This window comes from Anomaloglossus baeobatrachus, chromosome 3, assembly GCF_048569485.1.
Source record: "Anomaloglossus baeobatrachus isolate aAnoBae1 chromosome 3, aAnoBae1.hap1, whole genome shotgun sequence".
Classification (NCBI taxonomy): Eukaryota; Metazoa; Chordata; class Amphibia; order Anura; family Aromobatidae; genus Anomaloglossus; species Anomaloglossus baeobatrachus.
The window spans coordinates 206035696-206051891 of NC_134355.1; the positions used below are offsets into that span (position 1 = coordinate 206035696).

At 48.4% G+C, this 16196-nt stretch overlaps 1 protein-coding gene across 1 annotated transcript in view; it reads right to left on the reverse strand.

Moving 5' to 3' along the window:
- PCNX2 (pecanex 2) overlaps positions 1-16196 on the reverse strand; it is a 1407555-nt gene that overhangs the window by 1080094 nt on the left and 311265 nt on the right. Inside the window, exon 6 of the mRNA XM_075339694.1 lies at positions 12866-12981. Coding sequence (XP_075195809.1) covers positions 12866-12981 — 116 coding nt within the window. The remainder of the gene's footprint in view (positions 1-12865; positions 12982-16196) is intronic.

A 16196-nucleotide genomic window follows, 5' to 3' on the forward strand; every position in this document is an offset into this window, starting at 1 on the left:
GTCACTTCCAGCTCTGCTGCATAGAGGTGACCGGAGCAGCAGAAGACACTGCCGCTCCTATCACCTCCACGCAGCAAATGAAGAGAGCCGCGTGATCAGCTGAGCTGTCACTGAGGTTACTCGCGGCCACCGCTGGATGCACCTCAGGATGGGGAGCCCCATAACGTGGGGCTCCCCATCCTGAGAATACCAGCCTTCAGTCGTATGGCTTTATCTGGCTGGTATTAAAATTGGGAGGACCCGCAGGCCGGTTTTTTTAATTATTTATTAATTTATTTCTATACTCCATAGTGACACGCCCACCGACTGCTGTGATTGGGTGCCGTGAGACACCTGTCACTCAGCGTGGGGGCGTGTCTCACTGCAACCAATCATAGGCACCGGTGGGCGGGGAAAGCAGGGAATACCAGATTGTTTAATGAGCGGCCGGCTTTTTCAAATTAGAAAAAGCCGCCGGAGCAGTGTGAACGCCGTGCAGCACCGGTGATCGGGGATCGGTGAGTATGAGAGAGGGGGGGACACTTCAGTCCCTCGGGGGATTAGCGGTCACCGGTGAATCCTTCACAGGTGACCGCTAATCAGTACACGGCACACAGACAGAGCCGCGGCATGACAATGAAGTCGGGTGAAGTTCACCCGAGTTCATTCTCATCCCGCTACTCTGTCTTCCAACATGTAGTAACGACATTTTGCATCACACACGGACATTTCTCACGGACAACATAACCACACATCCGTGCAAGGAACATTTTATTTGGACTCCCATAGGCTAACATTATGTCCGTGTGTGCGTGCTCCGTCCCAAAAACTAACATGCTTCCATGCCAAACGGAGCAAAAAACGTGGGATGCACACGAACACACGGAAGATCAAACAACACACACGTGTGTTTTTTAACATAGAACAACATATGTGCATGTTTGGTCGTATCTCCGGTATGTACGGAAACGGACCAAACACGCACGTTTTCAACGGATGTGTGTTGCAGGCCTGAGGGCTACCACTCAACTGACTAAGTCCCTCCCACCAGTCTGCCTGACCCCTAGGTGGGTGGCTCTTTTCCAGCTAGACCACCCACTGGTGTGCCTGACAGGGTGTGGTGTGAGGTGTGGCTAGGATTTGAATGCGGATGGAAGCAATACCAATAGTTAGGATCCCAGAACCATGGAGAATGAGTTCTGCACCATAAGGAAAAGGAGTGAAGTTTCCTGTGACACCCTGATAAGATCAGGGACGTCACATACTCCCTTAAACAGTGCAAGCTGCCAGCGGCAGGACCCAGACACTAGACGGACCTCCGGGTGCTTCAATCCAGGGAGGACCCTCACACACTTCCGAATGCATCGATGGGCGAGTGTCACCACGTCGGCTCGCACAGGGACACAGGACTCATGCACACCTGGGATCCAGCACGTCCCCAGGGTGCGAACCCAGCTGTACTTAAAAGCGACCAAACTGCACTCCCTTGTCTGGACTGAGTTATTTCCCTGCGTCTCCACGTTAACTCCTACCTACCCCTGGGGAAAAGCCCAACTCGCAGAGGGCTCCACCAGCCACGCTGCCCTATCCATCATCCCCAGAGAGGAGCGGCAGCGGCGGCCATACCATCCCTGGCCGAACAACGTGAGTGGCGTAGTCGGACTTAAAACTGATCGTCAGTGCCCCCGGAACCGGGACCCCTCAAGCCACGGACCGCCCGGATCCCAGCAGCTCAGCTGCCCCTGGGCGCAACATATACATGCTTTTTTTTTCCATTGTTTTGTAATAAAAATATGCTGTCATGAAGCGCCTTTAAAATAAATGTTATTAATGAGGTTATGCAACATAGCAAAAAAATTAAGATTGAAAAAAAATAGTACTCATCTTCATCTCAAAAGTACTCATCTACAGCAGCCATTCCCTCAGATGATCCAGTACAGCTCCCAGACTCTTAACCAGTTAAATCCCGATATCAATCTTTGATAGCCACATTTAACATGTGCTAGTGGGGAGCACGTCACTCTCCCTTCCCATCGGCGCGGCCGTGACGTGATCGCGGTGCGCCAGTGGGTTGTAGAGACTGTCAGGAGTGAGCTGATGACCCCTGTGTCTGATGTATAAAAATGTAAAATAAATTAAATTGATGACATCAGTAAATAGCGTGACGGAAAAAAATTTCTAATAATCCAAAAAAGAACAATAACAGGCGATCAAAACATCGCATCTACCCAAAAATGGTAAGTTAAAATGTCAGCTTTGGGTGCAATCAAAGAAAGCCATCACTTAGTTGCAGATTCCGAAAAATAAAAGCACTATTATTCTTGGAAAAATGGTAAAAGGAACAAAAATATATTTGACAAATTTCTGAATTTTTTTCACCACTTAAATTAAAAACAAGTATACATGTTTGGTATCTACGTAGTCATACTGACATGAAGAATCATATTGTCTGGTCCCTTTTACCATATAGTGAACATCGTAAGTAAAAAAAAATCAAACAAAAAAACAATTGTGGAATTGCATTTTTATTGCAATTTTACCACCCTTGGAATTTTTTATCACATATTCTCGTACAGTACACCATATGGTAAAATGAATGGGGTCATTCAAAAGCACAACTCATGCAAAATACAAGTCTTCATATAGCTATATCTACAAAAAAATAAAAACGTTATGGCTGTTGGAAGAAGGGGAGGAAAATAAAAAAGGGAGGCAGATGGAGTGTGGCAGCATACTACTATAGCTACCCTGCTATTGTAAGGCCTCTTTCACAGGCCTGTGCAAAACACAAACGTTTTGCACAGTCCGTGGTAAACGTGTGTGACACCCTGGCAAAACCAGGTAGTCACAAATAGGCCCCCGCATTACACCGTTCCCTCACTAGGAAACACACAGCCAACCAGAAAACCCTAGTCACCCCTCCCTTAGGGAAAGATAGACACACCAGTGGGCGTGACCAGGCAGTTGGGACACGCCCACCCAGGGGTCCAGACAGCCCGGGGAGGGAAAAACAGTTGTTAAGTGGAGAGGAGTCTGAAGTTCAGTTTGGAGAGGAGTGTGGGCTGGAACCAAGTGTAGCTCCAGCAGGAAAGTTCAAGTTGAACGGTACCAGGGTAGGAGCCCTGGTGCCACTGGCTAGAAGGCAGACGGTGGTCTCCGTCAGCAGGAGATGGGAAGACGGCTCGGCAGAACCGAGGTAGACCGGGACAGGGTTATAGCCCGCCGGTACCAACACAGGGAACCGACCCGGAAACCGTAGCACAAAGGGGGGTACTCGGATCCTAAAGCCAGAGCCCGGAATGAAGCGGACTGGATAATTCACCGATTGAGGCGAGGACTAGAGATCCTGTCCCATCCAAAGTCCCTCATAGAAGACAACAGCCTACCGATAGGGATAAGAGGTCACCGCCAGGGCCCATAGATAACACAGGTCCGCGTCTGCGGGCACGGCTCCTTAGGCCACATCCAGCCGGGAGCCGACTCCTGAGTTTCACACTAGGAAAGTCCACCTTACACAAACAGTGCAGAGGAAAAGGATAGAGACCACCAGCCAGGTGGGGGACCCAAATGCAACCGGCCGCGGCACCGGCCACCATCACCTTGGTTTACCAGAGACTTGTTTGGCTTATTAACAGTGAGTACACCAACACTCCCTGCGGTCGCTATCCACTGCACCGAGCCACCGGACCCCGGGGCCACCATCCCTGCCCATGGAGGGGGTAACAACTTGCTGCCCTGCGGTCGCTATCCACTGCACCGAGCCACCGGACCCCGGGGCCACCATCCCTGCCCATGGAGGGGGTAACAACTTGCTGCACAACATCTCCCCCAGATGCCCCATAACAGCAGCGGTGGTGTCCCACCTCACCACACACCGTGGGTGGCGTCACGAACTTACTATGGCCTAGCCGTACATCTATGTCCCCCCATTTATTCGGCATGTCCGCGAGACCCCCGGGTCCGGAGACCCTCGAGCCACCACCCCTGAAGGCCCGGATCCGAGCAGCGCCGGCTGCTGGCACGGGGGCGGCACATGTGCATATGTGTATGTGTTTTACAAGTGCTAACACTGTGCTATCCGTGTGACATCTGGATTGTACCCGGACAGCATGAACTTGTATACTTACCTGTCTTCGGCCGGCACTGCTATAACTTCCGGGTCTGCAGTCAGTGCAGTGAATATGCATGAGCTTAACGAGCGGGACCTGGAAGTAACAGCAGAGGCAGAGACAGCAGAGTTGTAGACAGGTAACTATAAAAGTTCTTTATTTTTATGTGACCTGTGTTTTCTCTGTGACGTGTCACAATGATGTCACATGGATCACATCACTGTGCACTCTATGTGACACCTGTGCTGCCAGCAGAAAATGGACATGTCACCGGGTGGAGCACACAGACACACGTTTACTAGACATGGACATACGGTCTGTGTGAAAACATGGATGTGTTACCAAGACCACTGATTTTACTGGGTCTACATGTGTCCTTGTCTCCGGTATGTGTGACCTCGGTAACCGCCATCTTTAAGAGATTGGGAGCTGCATTTGAGACCCGCACCGAGGCCGAACTGAGATGAGGATGAGGTTCTACAGCTGCAAACAACGGCCCCAAGACAGCATTAAGGATTACGCCTTAAAGTTACAAGCGTCGCTGCGAACCCTGAGACTGACCAACGATATTGGAGAGCAAGAGGGGAACAAGATGCTGTTGGAGCAGTTCCTGCAAGGCTTAGGGTCAGTAGAGGACCGCAAGCAGCTGGCTGTGGGCCCTGGAACATCCCGCTTTGGACTTTGCTACCCTAAAGGAGAGGGCCATCAAAGATTTGCAGCCCCCAGAGGCCCCTGACTCCCCACTCCCGTCTTGGCAAGCAGGTACATCCCCGTTACAGGTGAAGACCCCTGCTTTAGCACTGCCCAAGCCGGCTCCTCTAATAACACCCGGGGACGGAACGAGTGATTTGTCTGCGCAAGTACAGCAACTGAGTCCCGACGTCGCCAGGATTCTGGAAGCGATGCAACTCAAGTCGAAGACCACCCCGTCGAGAAAAATCCAGCTGGCCGATTGCCCGGAAGACGTCCCTAGGATGAGGAAGAGGACACAGGCATACAAGGGACTGAACAGTGACCGGTATGGACCACCCGTTTGCTATAAGTGCAACAAGACCGGCCACTACGCATGGAGCTGTCCTTTAAACGGACAACCCCTGGGGCCAAGAGCCAATCCCCAGGAATAAACTCCCAAGGCCCAGCAGACTGGCATGAGCTGTATGTAGGGGGAAGACCCATCGTTTCCATCACCCTGGATGGGATCCTGACTTCTGCATTGCTTGATACCGGCTCCCAGATAACAAATATTCCCTATGTACTGTATAAAAAGTTTTGGCTTGACGATGAACTCACTCCACCAGATGACAGCATCACCATCTACGCCCTCAACGGGTTACCAGTGACTCAAATTGGGTTCAAGGAGGTGACCATTAAGGTGGGCTGGGTAGAATTGATGAGGCATGGCCTCATAGTGGTACAAAATGACCCTAGTGATAGGAACCCTAAGATCATTTTAGGCACAAATGTCATTGAAAATTGCATGGAAGAAGTATTGTTTTTGCTTCAACAGCTGTCTGAGACTGCAGGAGCGGGGTGGCAGAGAGTCCTGCAACGTGAGATCTGAGCCCTTCTGCAGCGGGTGATGGATGTGGCCGCTCTTATAGTACCCACACTAAGTGAAATGATGATATGGTGCAGGGCTGCTGTAGGATCCCGTGGACAGGAATATCAGGCAGTGGTAGAGCTTCTGCCCTCAGAGCATTGGCCCACAGTGTTTACGGCCAGGGGGGTAGTCGACGTCCGGAAGGGGAGAGTGCCCGCGCGAGTGTTGAATTGTGGGGAAGAAGAGGTCACCCTGCCCAGATATGCCACCCTAGCCAAGCTGTTCGTAGTCCATGCAGATGACATCCATACAGCGGGTTCCTCAAACAAGCCTAGTCACTCCCCTGATGACAACCCCCAGGGACCGGTAGAGAGGTGGTGTCAGGAATTACACGTGGGCACTGACTCTAAACCTGCACATTATAAACAAGGGGTCTACAGGGTTGTCCAGGAGTATGAGCAGGTCTTTATCAAACACCCATTGGATTTCGGGCGGATAAAAGGGGTACAACATCACATACCCACAGGCACTCACCCACCTATCAAGGAGAGGTATAGGCCCATACCACCTGCCTATTACCAATGTGCTAAAGATATGCTTCGAAGCATGAAGGAAGCGGGAGTAATCCACGACAGTTGCAGTCCCTGGGCCGCTCCACTGGTACTAGTGAGAAAAAAAGATGGTACCATGAGAATGTGTGTAGACTACCGACAGATTAATAAAATCACACAAAAAGACGCCTACCCCTTGCCCCGTATTGAGGAATCATTGGCTGCCCTGAAGTCTGCTTCTTACTTTTCTACTCTTGATCTCACCAGTGGATACTGGCAGGTGGCTGTTGCCGAGGAAGATCGGGAGAAAACTGCGTTCGCTACCCTGATGGGACTGTGCGAAGTTAACAGTATGCCATTTGGGCTGTGCAATGCAATGGGGACGTTCCAGAGGCTGATGGAGTGCTGCTTGGGTCACTGCAACTTCGAGACGGTCTTGCTGTACCTGGACGACGTCATCGTCTACTCCAAGACGTATGAGGCACATCTACAACACCTGGCAGAGGTGTTTGATGCCCTGTCCAAATATGGGATGAAGCTCAAGCCGTCCAAGTGCCACCTGTTGAAGCCGAAGGTACAGTACTTGGGGCATATGGTTAGTGCCGAAGGTGTGGCACCGGACCCCAAGAAAATAACAGCTATACAGAACTGGCCAAGGCCCCCAACCGTCAGGGAAGTACGACAGTTTCTGGGCCTGATGGTATACTACCAAAGGTTCGTCAAGGGGTACACACAGATAGTGGCCCCCTTGCAGGATCATCTGGTGGGTCAATCTGTACACAGCAAATCTTCAGGGCCTCCGATGGGGTAAGGAGCAAAAAGATTCCTTTGAGCGGATGAAGTCTGTCTTAACTGGAGACGAAATCCTGGCATATCCCAACTACGGTCTCCGGTTTATACTGTATACGGATGCCAGTAATATGGGGCTCGGAGCTGTCCTGTGCCAATTTGCAGAAGGGCAAGGAGAAGGTGATAGCCTATGTAAGTCGGAAGCTGAGGCCCACGGAGAGGAACCCAGAGAATTATAGCTCCTTCAAGTTGGAGTTCCTGGCAATTGTATGGGCCGTGACTGAAAGGTTTAAGCACTACCTTGCTGCTGCCAAGTTTACTGTATAAACGGACAATAACCCGTTGACTCATCTGGATATGGCAAAACTTGGAGCCCTGGAACAACGCTGAGTCGCAAGGTTGGGAAATTACGACTTTGTTATAAAGTACAGGGCTGGTCGCAAGAACACCAACGCAGATGCATTGTCCAGGATGCCCCATCTGTTCGATGATGGGAGAGTTTGAAGATGACCTGGAGGAGATTGAATTGCCTGCGTTCCATCAACCCACTTCTGCGGAGCGGCCTCGACCATGTACCCATCAGCAAGAGATAACTTGCAACCAGTTGCCTCACCATGGTTGGCAGGAAGACCAGGATAGAGACTGTGCGATCAGGCTAGTCAAGGCATTGTTGGCCAGAGCTGATGCCTGTCTGGAACCAGGCGCCCCAGAGGAAGCTAGAAAATTGTGGCAAGACCGGAGTCGGCTTTATCTTTACCAAGACAAGTTATGCAGGAGCCTGACCAACCCCAAGACTCATGAGAGGATCTGCCAGATCGTGGTACCTCGGGCGTATGTTCCGGTAGTGCTGGAGGCGTACCATGATGGAGCCGGGCACTTTGGTTGGAAGAAGCTGGAGATGTTGCTGAGGAGTCGCTTCTACTGGATAGGAATGAGGGATTACATAGAAGCCTGCTGTAGGAATTGCGGCCCTTGCGCCTTGAGAAGGCAGGATGGCACCATTTAGCGAGCACCACTCCAGCCGATTGTCACCAAGCAGCCCCTCGAGATTTTGGCTCTGACCATGTCAAATTGACCCCCAGCAGGAATGGGTACACATATGCACTCACGATGGTCGACCATTACTCACGATTCTTGGTGGTGGTACCTGCTAAAGATTTGACTGCCAGCACCGCGGCAAAGGCGTTCCAGGCACACTTCTGTAGGCCGCATGGGTACGCCGACCGAGTTCTTACCGATCAAGGCCCTGCATTTGAGGCTGAAATCTTCCAGGAGTTCTGCAGTCTGTACGAGTGCAAAAAGATACGCACCACACCTTAGATGAATGGGATGTGCGAGAAGATGAATCACCTAGTGATTCATCTGTATCAGACCCTTCCTCTTGAGGAGCGGAACCAGTGGCCTGAGAAATTGTCAGACCTTGTGGACATTTACAATAACATCCCAGTGGGATCCACCAAGTGTACCCTGGCTTATTTGATGAGAGCTAGGCCTTGAAGACTTCCTGTGGACCTGGAGATGGAGGTTGAATTGCCTGAAACCTACGCACCCGGTGAGGATTGGGACTCACGTCGCCAGATCCAGTATAAACAGATTCAGAAGTGCGTTGAAGAGAGTTTGAATCAAACCCGGGAACGGCAGGAAAGAAACTTTAACAGGCAAGCCAAAACAACCCCCTTCATCCCTGGCGAGATTGTACTCAAAAGGAAGAGAAAGCAGCACAAATTTGATGATCAGTGGGAAAAGGAGCCATATGTGGTACAGCCATCCAACTTTGATAATAAAAAGACCTACCTAATCAGCAAGGATCAAGGTAGGACCACGGCTACGGTGTCCTGAAACTATATGATTAAGTGCCCAGAACCCTTAAGGGTGGAAGATGAACCTCAGCCTCAGCCTCAAGCGGTGGAAGGAAAGAAGAGAATGATCCGTACCATTCTAGGTGACTTTCCGGAAGATTGGCCTATGCAGAATGGAGCAGTAATAGTCCCTGTGTTAACCCCTTCAGCCCCGGGGCACTTTCCGTTTTTGCGTTTTTGTTTTTTGCTCCCCTTCTTCCGAGAGCCGTAATTTTTTTATTTTTCCGTCAATCTTGCCATATGAGGGCTTGTTTTTTGCGGGACAAGTTGTACTTTTAAATGAAACCATAAGTTTTACCATATGGTGTACTGGAAAACAGCAAAAAAATTCCAAGTGTGGAAAAATTGCAAAAAAAGTGTGATGGCACAATAGTTTTTGGGATGTTTTATTCACGGTGTTCACTATATGGTAAAACTAATGTATGGGTATGATGCCTGAGGTCGGTGCGAGTTTGTAGACACCAAACATGTATAGGTTTACTTGTATCTAAGGGGTTAAAAAAAATTCACAAGCTTGTCCAATAAAAGTGGCGTACGTTTTGCGCCATTTTCCGAAACCCGTAGAGTTCTCATTTTTTGGGATCTATGGCTCAGTGATGGCTTATTTTTTGCGTCTCGAGCTGATGTTTGTAATGGTAGCATTTTTGCGCAGATGCTACATTTTGATCGCCTGTTATTGCATTTTGCGTAAAACTTGCGGCGACCAAAAAACGTAATTTTGGCATTTGGAATTTTTTTGCCACTACGCCGTTTACCAATCAGATTAATTGATTTTATATTTTGATAGATCGGGCATTTCTGAACGCGGCGATACCAAATATGTGTATATTTATTTTTTTTAACCCTTTAATTTTCAGTGGGGGGAAAGGGGGGTGATTTGAACTTTTAGGTTTTTTGTTTTTTTTTTAATTTTTTTAAAACTTTTTTTTTACTTTTTTTATTTTATTTTACTAGTCCCCCTAGGGGGCTATAGCGATCAGCAATCCGATTGCTGATCGCTATCTGCTGATCACAGCTATACCGCTGTAAACAGCAGAAATAGTCACTTTCTTTTTTCCTCTGCTCCGTGCCGAGGAAAAAGGAAAGTGAAACTTAGTAGCAGCAGGCGTCATCACATGACCCTGTGCTACGATGGCAACCACCGAACGTCATGTGATCACTCACGTGACGTCCGGAGGGGGCGGCGGTAAGTAAAAAACATGGCCGCGCGCATATAGATCTCGCTGCCAGACTTTGGCAGCGAGATCTAAGGGGTTAATGTTCCGGGTGGAATGCGATTCCACTCGGAACACGTAGGCACATATGTCAGCTGTTGAAAACAGCTGATATGTGTGCCGATCCACGCCGCCTGCCCGCGGCAGGGGGCAGGGCTTACCGGGACACGATCCATGACGGAAAGATCCGTCCATGGTCGTGAAGGGGTTAACATTCCCACAACCCGTGGAAGAACCAGAACAGGAACGGCTTACTGACACTGCACCCACTCCGGCACCTAGAGTAACACCTGTACCCTTGCCACCCACACGTAGGGTCCTACCAGCTACCCCCAGCAACGAGGGCGAGGAACCTGTAGAGAGTATTGCCATGCCACCAGAAGGGGATGAGGGTCCAGAGTTGAGGAGGTCAACCCATGCTAACTTTGGTCAGCCCCCGCGGAGGTATAGAGAAGAGTGCTAAAAGAACCAGTAATGTTTTAAATAGAAACCATTAGTTATCTGTGCTTTTGTTTATTGTTTTTCTAAGTTTTTTATTTTTCACATACAAAATGTTAGAAAATGAGTGCCTAATTAATAAGGTTTAAATGAACGAAGAAGTTACCTAATTTACAAAGAGATTCTTTACAGTGTATACACCCGGTACATGGACTTTGTTCATTTTATATAGTAAAAATGGACCACGGTCACAGGACTGGCGTGACCAACACGAACTTGTGTTTTGTAAATAGTTGCACCTCCTGTGCCCACCAGAGTCATCTATTGCAACATTCGGGACCTTAACCTGGTCACGGACCTACCATAGGTTTGCAGGGGGTCAGGTTGTTTAGGTGGCAGGTTAATGGGATCTGGGACATTGGCACTGGACTGTCGGGGGAAGAGGCTGCAACGGTGCAGGTTGAGCCTCCGCTACTACTGAAACCGGATATCGTCCCACCGTTGAAAAGATGAACTTTAAAGTGTTAAGTAACGTTTAAGTGACAAGCCTCCCTATTGTGGGACGAACCTGTGTAAATAAAAATGTTCTTTTTCTATTTTTCCACAGTTAAAAAAAAATAAATGAAAAAACCTCTGATGTCCTGTAGCTCGGGGACAAGCTACATTTAACCAAGAGGGAATGTGACGCCCTGGCCTATCAGTCGTCACAGGGTATTGTGTAATCTGCCCTTCTGTGCAATATCCACCTCCTCCTTGGTTACAGGTCCCTAACCAATGGTGTTGCCAAAACCAGCTAATCAAAATGCTAGGAACACTCCGCACCACACCCACCAAACACACCAGTGGACGGCCTGAGTGTAATAGGGTCGCCCACTTTGGGGGATTGTTAAGGGGAGGTCAGGAGTGTCATGAGTGAGTCAGTGTAGTGTTGGAGGTGAAAGCGAGAGGAGGTCAGGAGCTGGGCTCCATAAAGCACTAGGTAGCAGATGTTGGTCTGGGCCTGGTAGGAGCTGGACCCCCGGTCGCAGGGGATCGTGACAAGAGGCACGGCATTGTTGTGGAGGACAGCCGGCGACCTTGTACCATCACCGGGCTGGGACCACGGCACGGCGGGGTACGTGGACCCTAGGTCAGAGAGTAGTTTCAGGCAACCTGACAATTTACCCAATGAGAACGGAGCCTTCAAGATCCGCTCTCCACCCACTTTAAAATCGGGGTACTAGCGCAACGAGAGGGATAGGACTTTCCACAAATACGGTCCAAGAAATCCCAAGCGTGAACCCTGAGAGCAAGCTCCCTCAGTTAGCCATGCTGGGGAGCGGGACCCGACTAGTTTCAGGCTACAGGGACCAACCAGAGAGAAACAAGGTGCCAAGGGAAAGGTCACAGATCAACAGGCAACACCAACGGCAACGAGACCCAGGCGTGCTCCCCCTCAGCGGCAATGGTATCCACATTTTTGGTTTACTACAGTTGTCGGTGTCAGCGTTATTGGACTGAGTGAGTACGCAAGTGACACCAGTGGTGGCACCACGAACTATTCCATACAATACTCCCCTGTAAATACCCCCTTTTCTCTATTCGAGTGGCCGCGAGACCCCCAGGTCTGGACGCCCCTCGAGCCACCGCAGATCCGGATCGGAGTAGCCCGGCTGCTGACATGGTGGCGGTACATTTCCATACCCACTGATGTGAATGAGGCCTAACATGGATTCATAGCAAATATTACTCATCTGTCCCAGTTCCAACACAGTGCGTTGCATCTCCTTCTCAGCTGATTCCCTTTCATCAACAGTGTGAAGGGTTGAAGATGTGGCAAACCATAATGATTATGTTATTCTACAGAGTCAAATAAACTGCTTGCGTGTTCTTGTAATTGATGTTCCTGTTTGGTCTTGCACTAGTCCATCTTTGCTACTGTACATCTAGGTCTCCATTACTGCAGTTCTTTGCTCAGTTCTACCACATGCATGGTCAGCTACTCTAATTTTATTACACTTGTTCAACTAAATCTCTAGTAGTGCTGCATTTCTGACTCAGCCACCATACTACACTAGCGTGATCCGCGGCTGGACCTTGCTCGGACTGTGTTGCACCAATGTCTGTATGAGCCCTAACTTATACATGGACAGTCAGCTGGCCTTTATGTATTTCTCACAGAATTTGGTGGTTCTTTTCTTGAACCATGGATGTGAAAATCCCGTGTAAAAGAAACAAAATAGAGAAATGTTAATAACATGTCAATTTCATATCATCACCACTATGCATCATGTGCAAGTTTTCTGCTTTTAGGAAAAAAATGCACTTTTAAAATATTTCTTTAACCACCCTTCTTTACTTACTCTTAATGACTGTATGGAGTGATATTTCGGTATCTCACACTCACCTTGGCTTGACTGTGTGTCATCTTGTCCACATAAGACTTGTAATACAGTACTCTCTTGCTGTGATGAATGAACACAAGTCACTTCATAGACGATCTTTTTTCTGGTGATCTGGCAACTTCACAAATGGAGATATGAGTCAGTCAGAATAGTAAAATACAATTTCTCTATGTGCTTTTTCAGATTTATAATGCATGCCCGTGGCACTGTAAAAGCCTGAATTTTTGCAGGGTCAGCAATGTCAGTAAAATGTACCACTTTTAATCTAAACATCATTAATCCTCGGATATGGAGGTCTCCGATGTGGCTCTTGACTCACTTTCATATAACTGCATTTGACTATTGTTTATTTCCTATTCTTTCAATAATACCCAATATCAGCCTGATGATTTAACCCCTTTATGAAAGGCCAATTTTAAATTTTTGTGGCTCCATTTTCTCCTCCTCTTCTTGAAAGAGCCATTACTTTTCACTATTCCCTTGCAACGTTTATATGAGGGCTTGTTTTTTTGGGGACCAATTGTAGTTTTGAATGACACTATTTCACTATATTGTGCAGTGAAAAATGGGAAAAAAATCCAAGTGGGGTGATATAGTGAAAAACAAAATTGCTTTTCAGGTTTTACTTTTAAAGCATGAATTTTACATAAAATCCTTCCTGTCAGTACGATATCACACTTTTATAGTTTTTTTTATCTTTTAGTTGTGCAAAAAATGTAAAATCTTAGTAAAATTATTTACTAATAAAACTGTGAAAAGGGTGTGAGTTAAGCTTTTGTTTTTTTTTAAATTGTTTAAAACTATTTAATTTTTTTAAAAAGAAGAAAATTCACTGGCGCTCAGATCAAAAGTCTACAATTAAGCAAATTGATTATTTATGTTATTTAGTATTATTAATATTTAGGTTATATAGGAATGGAGCCGCTAGTAGGCAGAGGATGAATACGTGTGAATATCTCCAATAGATATTAAATAATAAATAATAATTTACCATATTAGTAATCATCGTTTATGTATGATAATTCATCCTAGCAGTGACAAGTAAATACTAATTGCTAGTGCCACTATCAGTATTTCTCAGTTATACAATGCCTGCAGTTGCCCGGGGGTCCCAGCTCTACCTTTGGGGAGCTGTACCATCTCAGCTGTATCACCATCTGCCCCAGCGGTCCCGTCTAAGCAGCGTCGGCCATACCTGCCCAAAAACCACAAGTGGTATCACGAAGCATCATCCCTTGCAAATATATTCCATAATTTAAAAAACGACACCACCGGGGTCACGGAGTCGGGCCCTGACTCCGTGACATCCTCTCAACAGAACCGGCCCGGTTCCGAATGTCCCCCAACAGCCCTGGTGGGCGTGTCATAGACAGTTCACAAAAAACAGGACCCAAAGAAAACAACAAAATGACAGACAGACAGCTAGATAGCCAGCCAGGCAGCCAGCTAAGCAGCCTGCCAACTGAACAGCCTTCTAGCAAGCCAGTAAGATAGCCACCCAGCAAGCAAACCAGCTATACAGCCAGCTAGCCAGACAGTCAATGCACCAGCCAGGCAGTTAGCTAGCCAGCCAGCCAACTAACTAGTGATCAAGCCAGCCTGTCAGTCAGCCAGCCAGCTAGCCATCCAGCTAGCTAGCCAGACAGCTTTCCATCCACCAAGCCAGCTAACCAGCCAGTCAGCAAACCAGTCAGTGAGATGGATAGCCAGTCAGTCAGCTAAACAACTGGCACAGCTACTTCCAGGCAGCCAGATTTATAGGCGGAGGCCACAATGTGAGTCTAGCAAGCATTGTGACACAAAAGTGTTCTTAGGAAGGCGTGGCCTTATTGATAACATGCTAGTGTTCTGTTATGCGAGGTGGATCCACATAGTGACATACCAGTGTTCCGTGCAAGGCATGACCATACTGATGACATTATTAGTGGTCCATGATGCCAGGGGGACCCGCATTGTTGCACGGCAGTATTCCGCCTAAAGACACTGACTGCCCAATACAATTAAATAATACTAGTAATAATAATTAAAACATTAGTAATAATAATAAACAAAAATATTTAGACAAACAAAATTGGGAGAGAAGACAACAGGTCAGGAAAGATTTGATCCAAACAAAAAAAAAAAAAAAAGACTGCCAGCTAGCCAGCCAGTTAGCTAGATCACAGCCATAAACCAAGTTAGTCAGCCAGCTAGCTAGCTATCAATGCATTCAGCTAGCCATCCAGACAGCCAGTCAGTCAGCCACCCAGCCAACTAGTCATCTAGCCAGTTAGCAAGCGAGCCAGCCAGTAGGAAAACCAACCAGATAGCCAACCAGCCATCAAGCCTACTGGCCCAGTTATGGCCAGGCAGCAAGACTTGTAGGCGAAGACCACATTGTGAAGTAAACAGGCATTTTACATAACAGTGTCACTAGCAAGGCGTGGCTCCTTGATGACACGCTAGTGTTCCATGATGCCAGGTGGCTCTGCATTGTGACAGGTAGTATTCCATCTACAGGTACTGACTGCCTAATGAATGTAGTAGTAATAATAATATTATTATCATCATCATTATAATAAAACAAAAACAAAATTTAGATTTTTTTTGGGGGGGGGGAGATTTTTTTCGCTAATCCTTTTTTCGCCCACATTCTGAAATCAGAGGTAACAACAGGTCTCAAAATACATGACCCAATAAAAGAAAACAAAACACGGGGGCGGAGCCAGACATGGCTGAGTGAGGACACTGTTTTCCTGAGCTTCTCTCTACATTCTCCCATAAAGCCGGTTTTAACTTCAAAATGGGCAAATCCTCCACTAAAAAGAACAAACCCTGCACCCCAGGGCACCCACCTACATCCCAAAGCAACATCGGAGCATATCTTATTCGCTCCCGGGAGCTTGGAGCCGTTTCACTACCAGGGCGGGAATTGAGGCCTGCAGACCCTGAGCCCGTCCCTGACCTGGTGCCCGAACTGCTACAGCCACAGAAAACTAGAGGAGAGGAGAAGTAACGGGGAGCCCTCGTGGTGTGGAGGGTCTCCCAGCCGGTCCCCCGACAGCGGTGAGAGGCAGCGGGAGCCCCGTGAATGGAGCGGCAGTGAGCCCAGCGGCGCCTCTTGGCGGCCGCGTACCTGGGGAGCGTGGATCGGCGGTGGAGAAGGGGGTGCCCGCGGCTGCTGCCCTGCAGGCCGCGCACCCCGCTGTAGCCCAGCTGGGACCGGAGAGCCAGCATAACTCACCTGAGACCGGCAGACGTGAGGTACACGTGTGCCTGGGCTCAGGCGATGACTCACCGCTACAGCAGCGGGCCCTGAGGAACCAGCTGCTGCTCAGTGAAGCTGACCAGCAG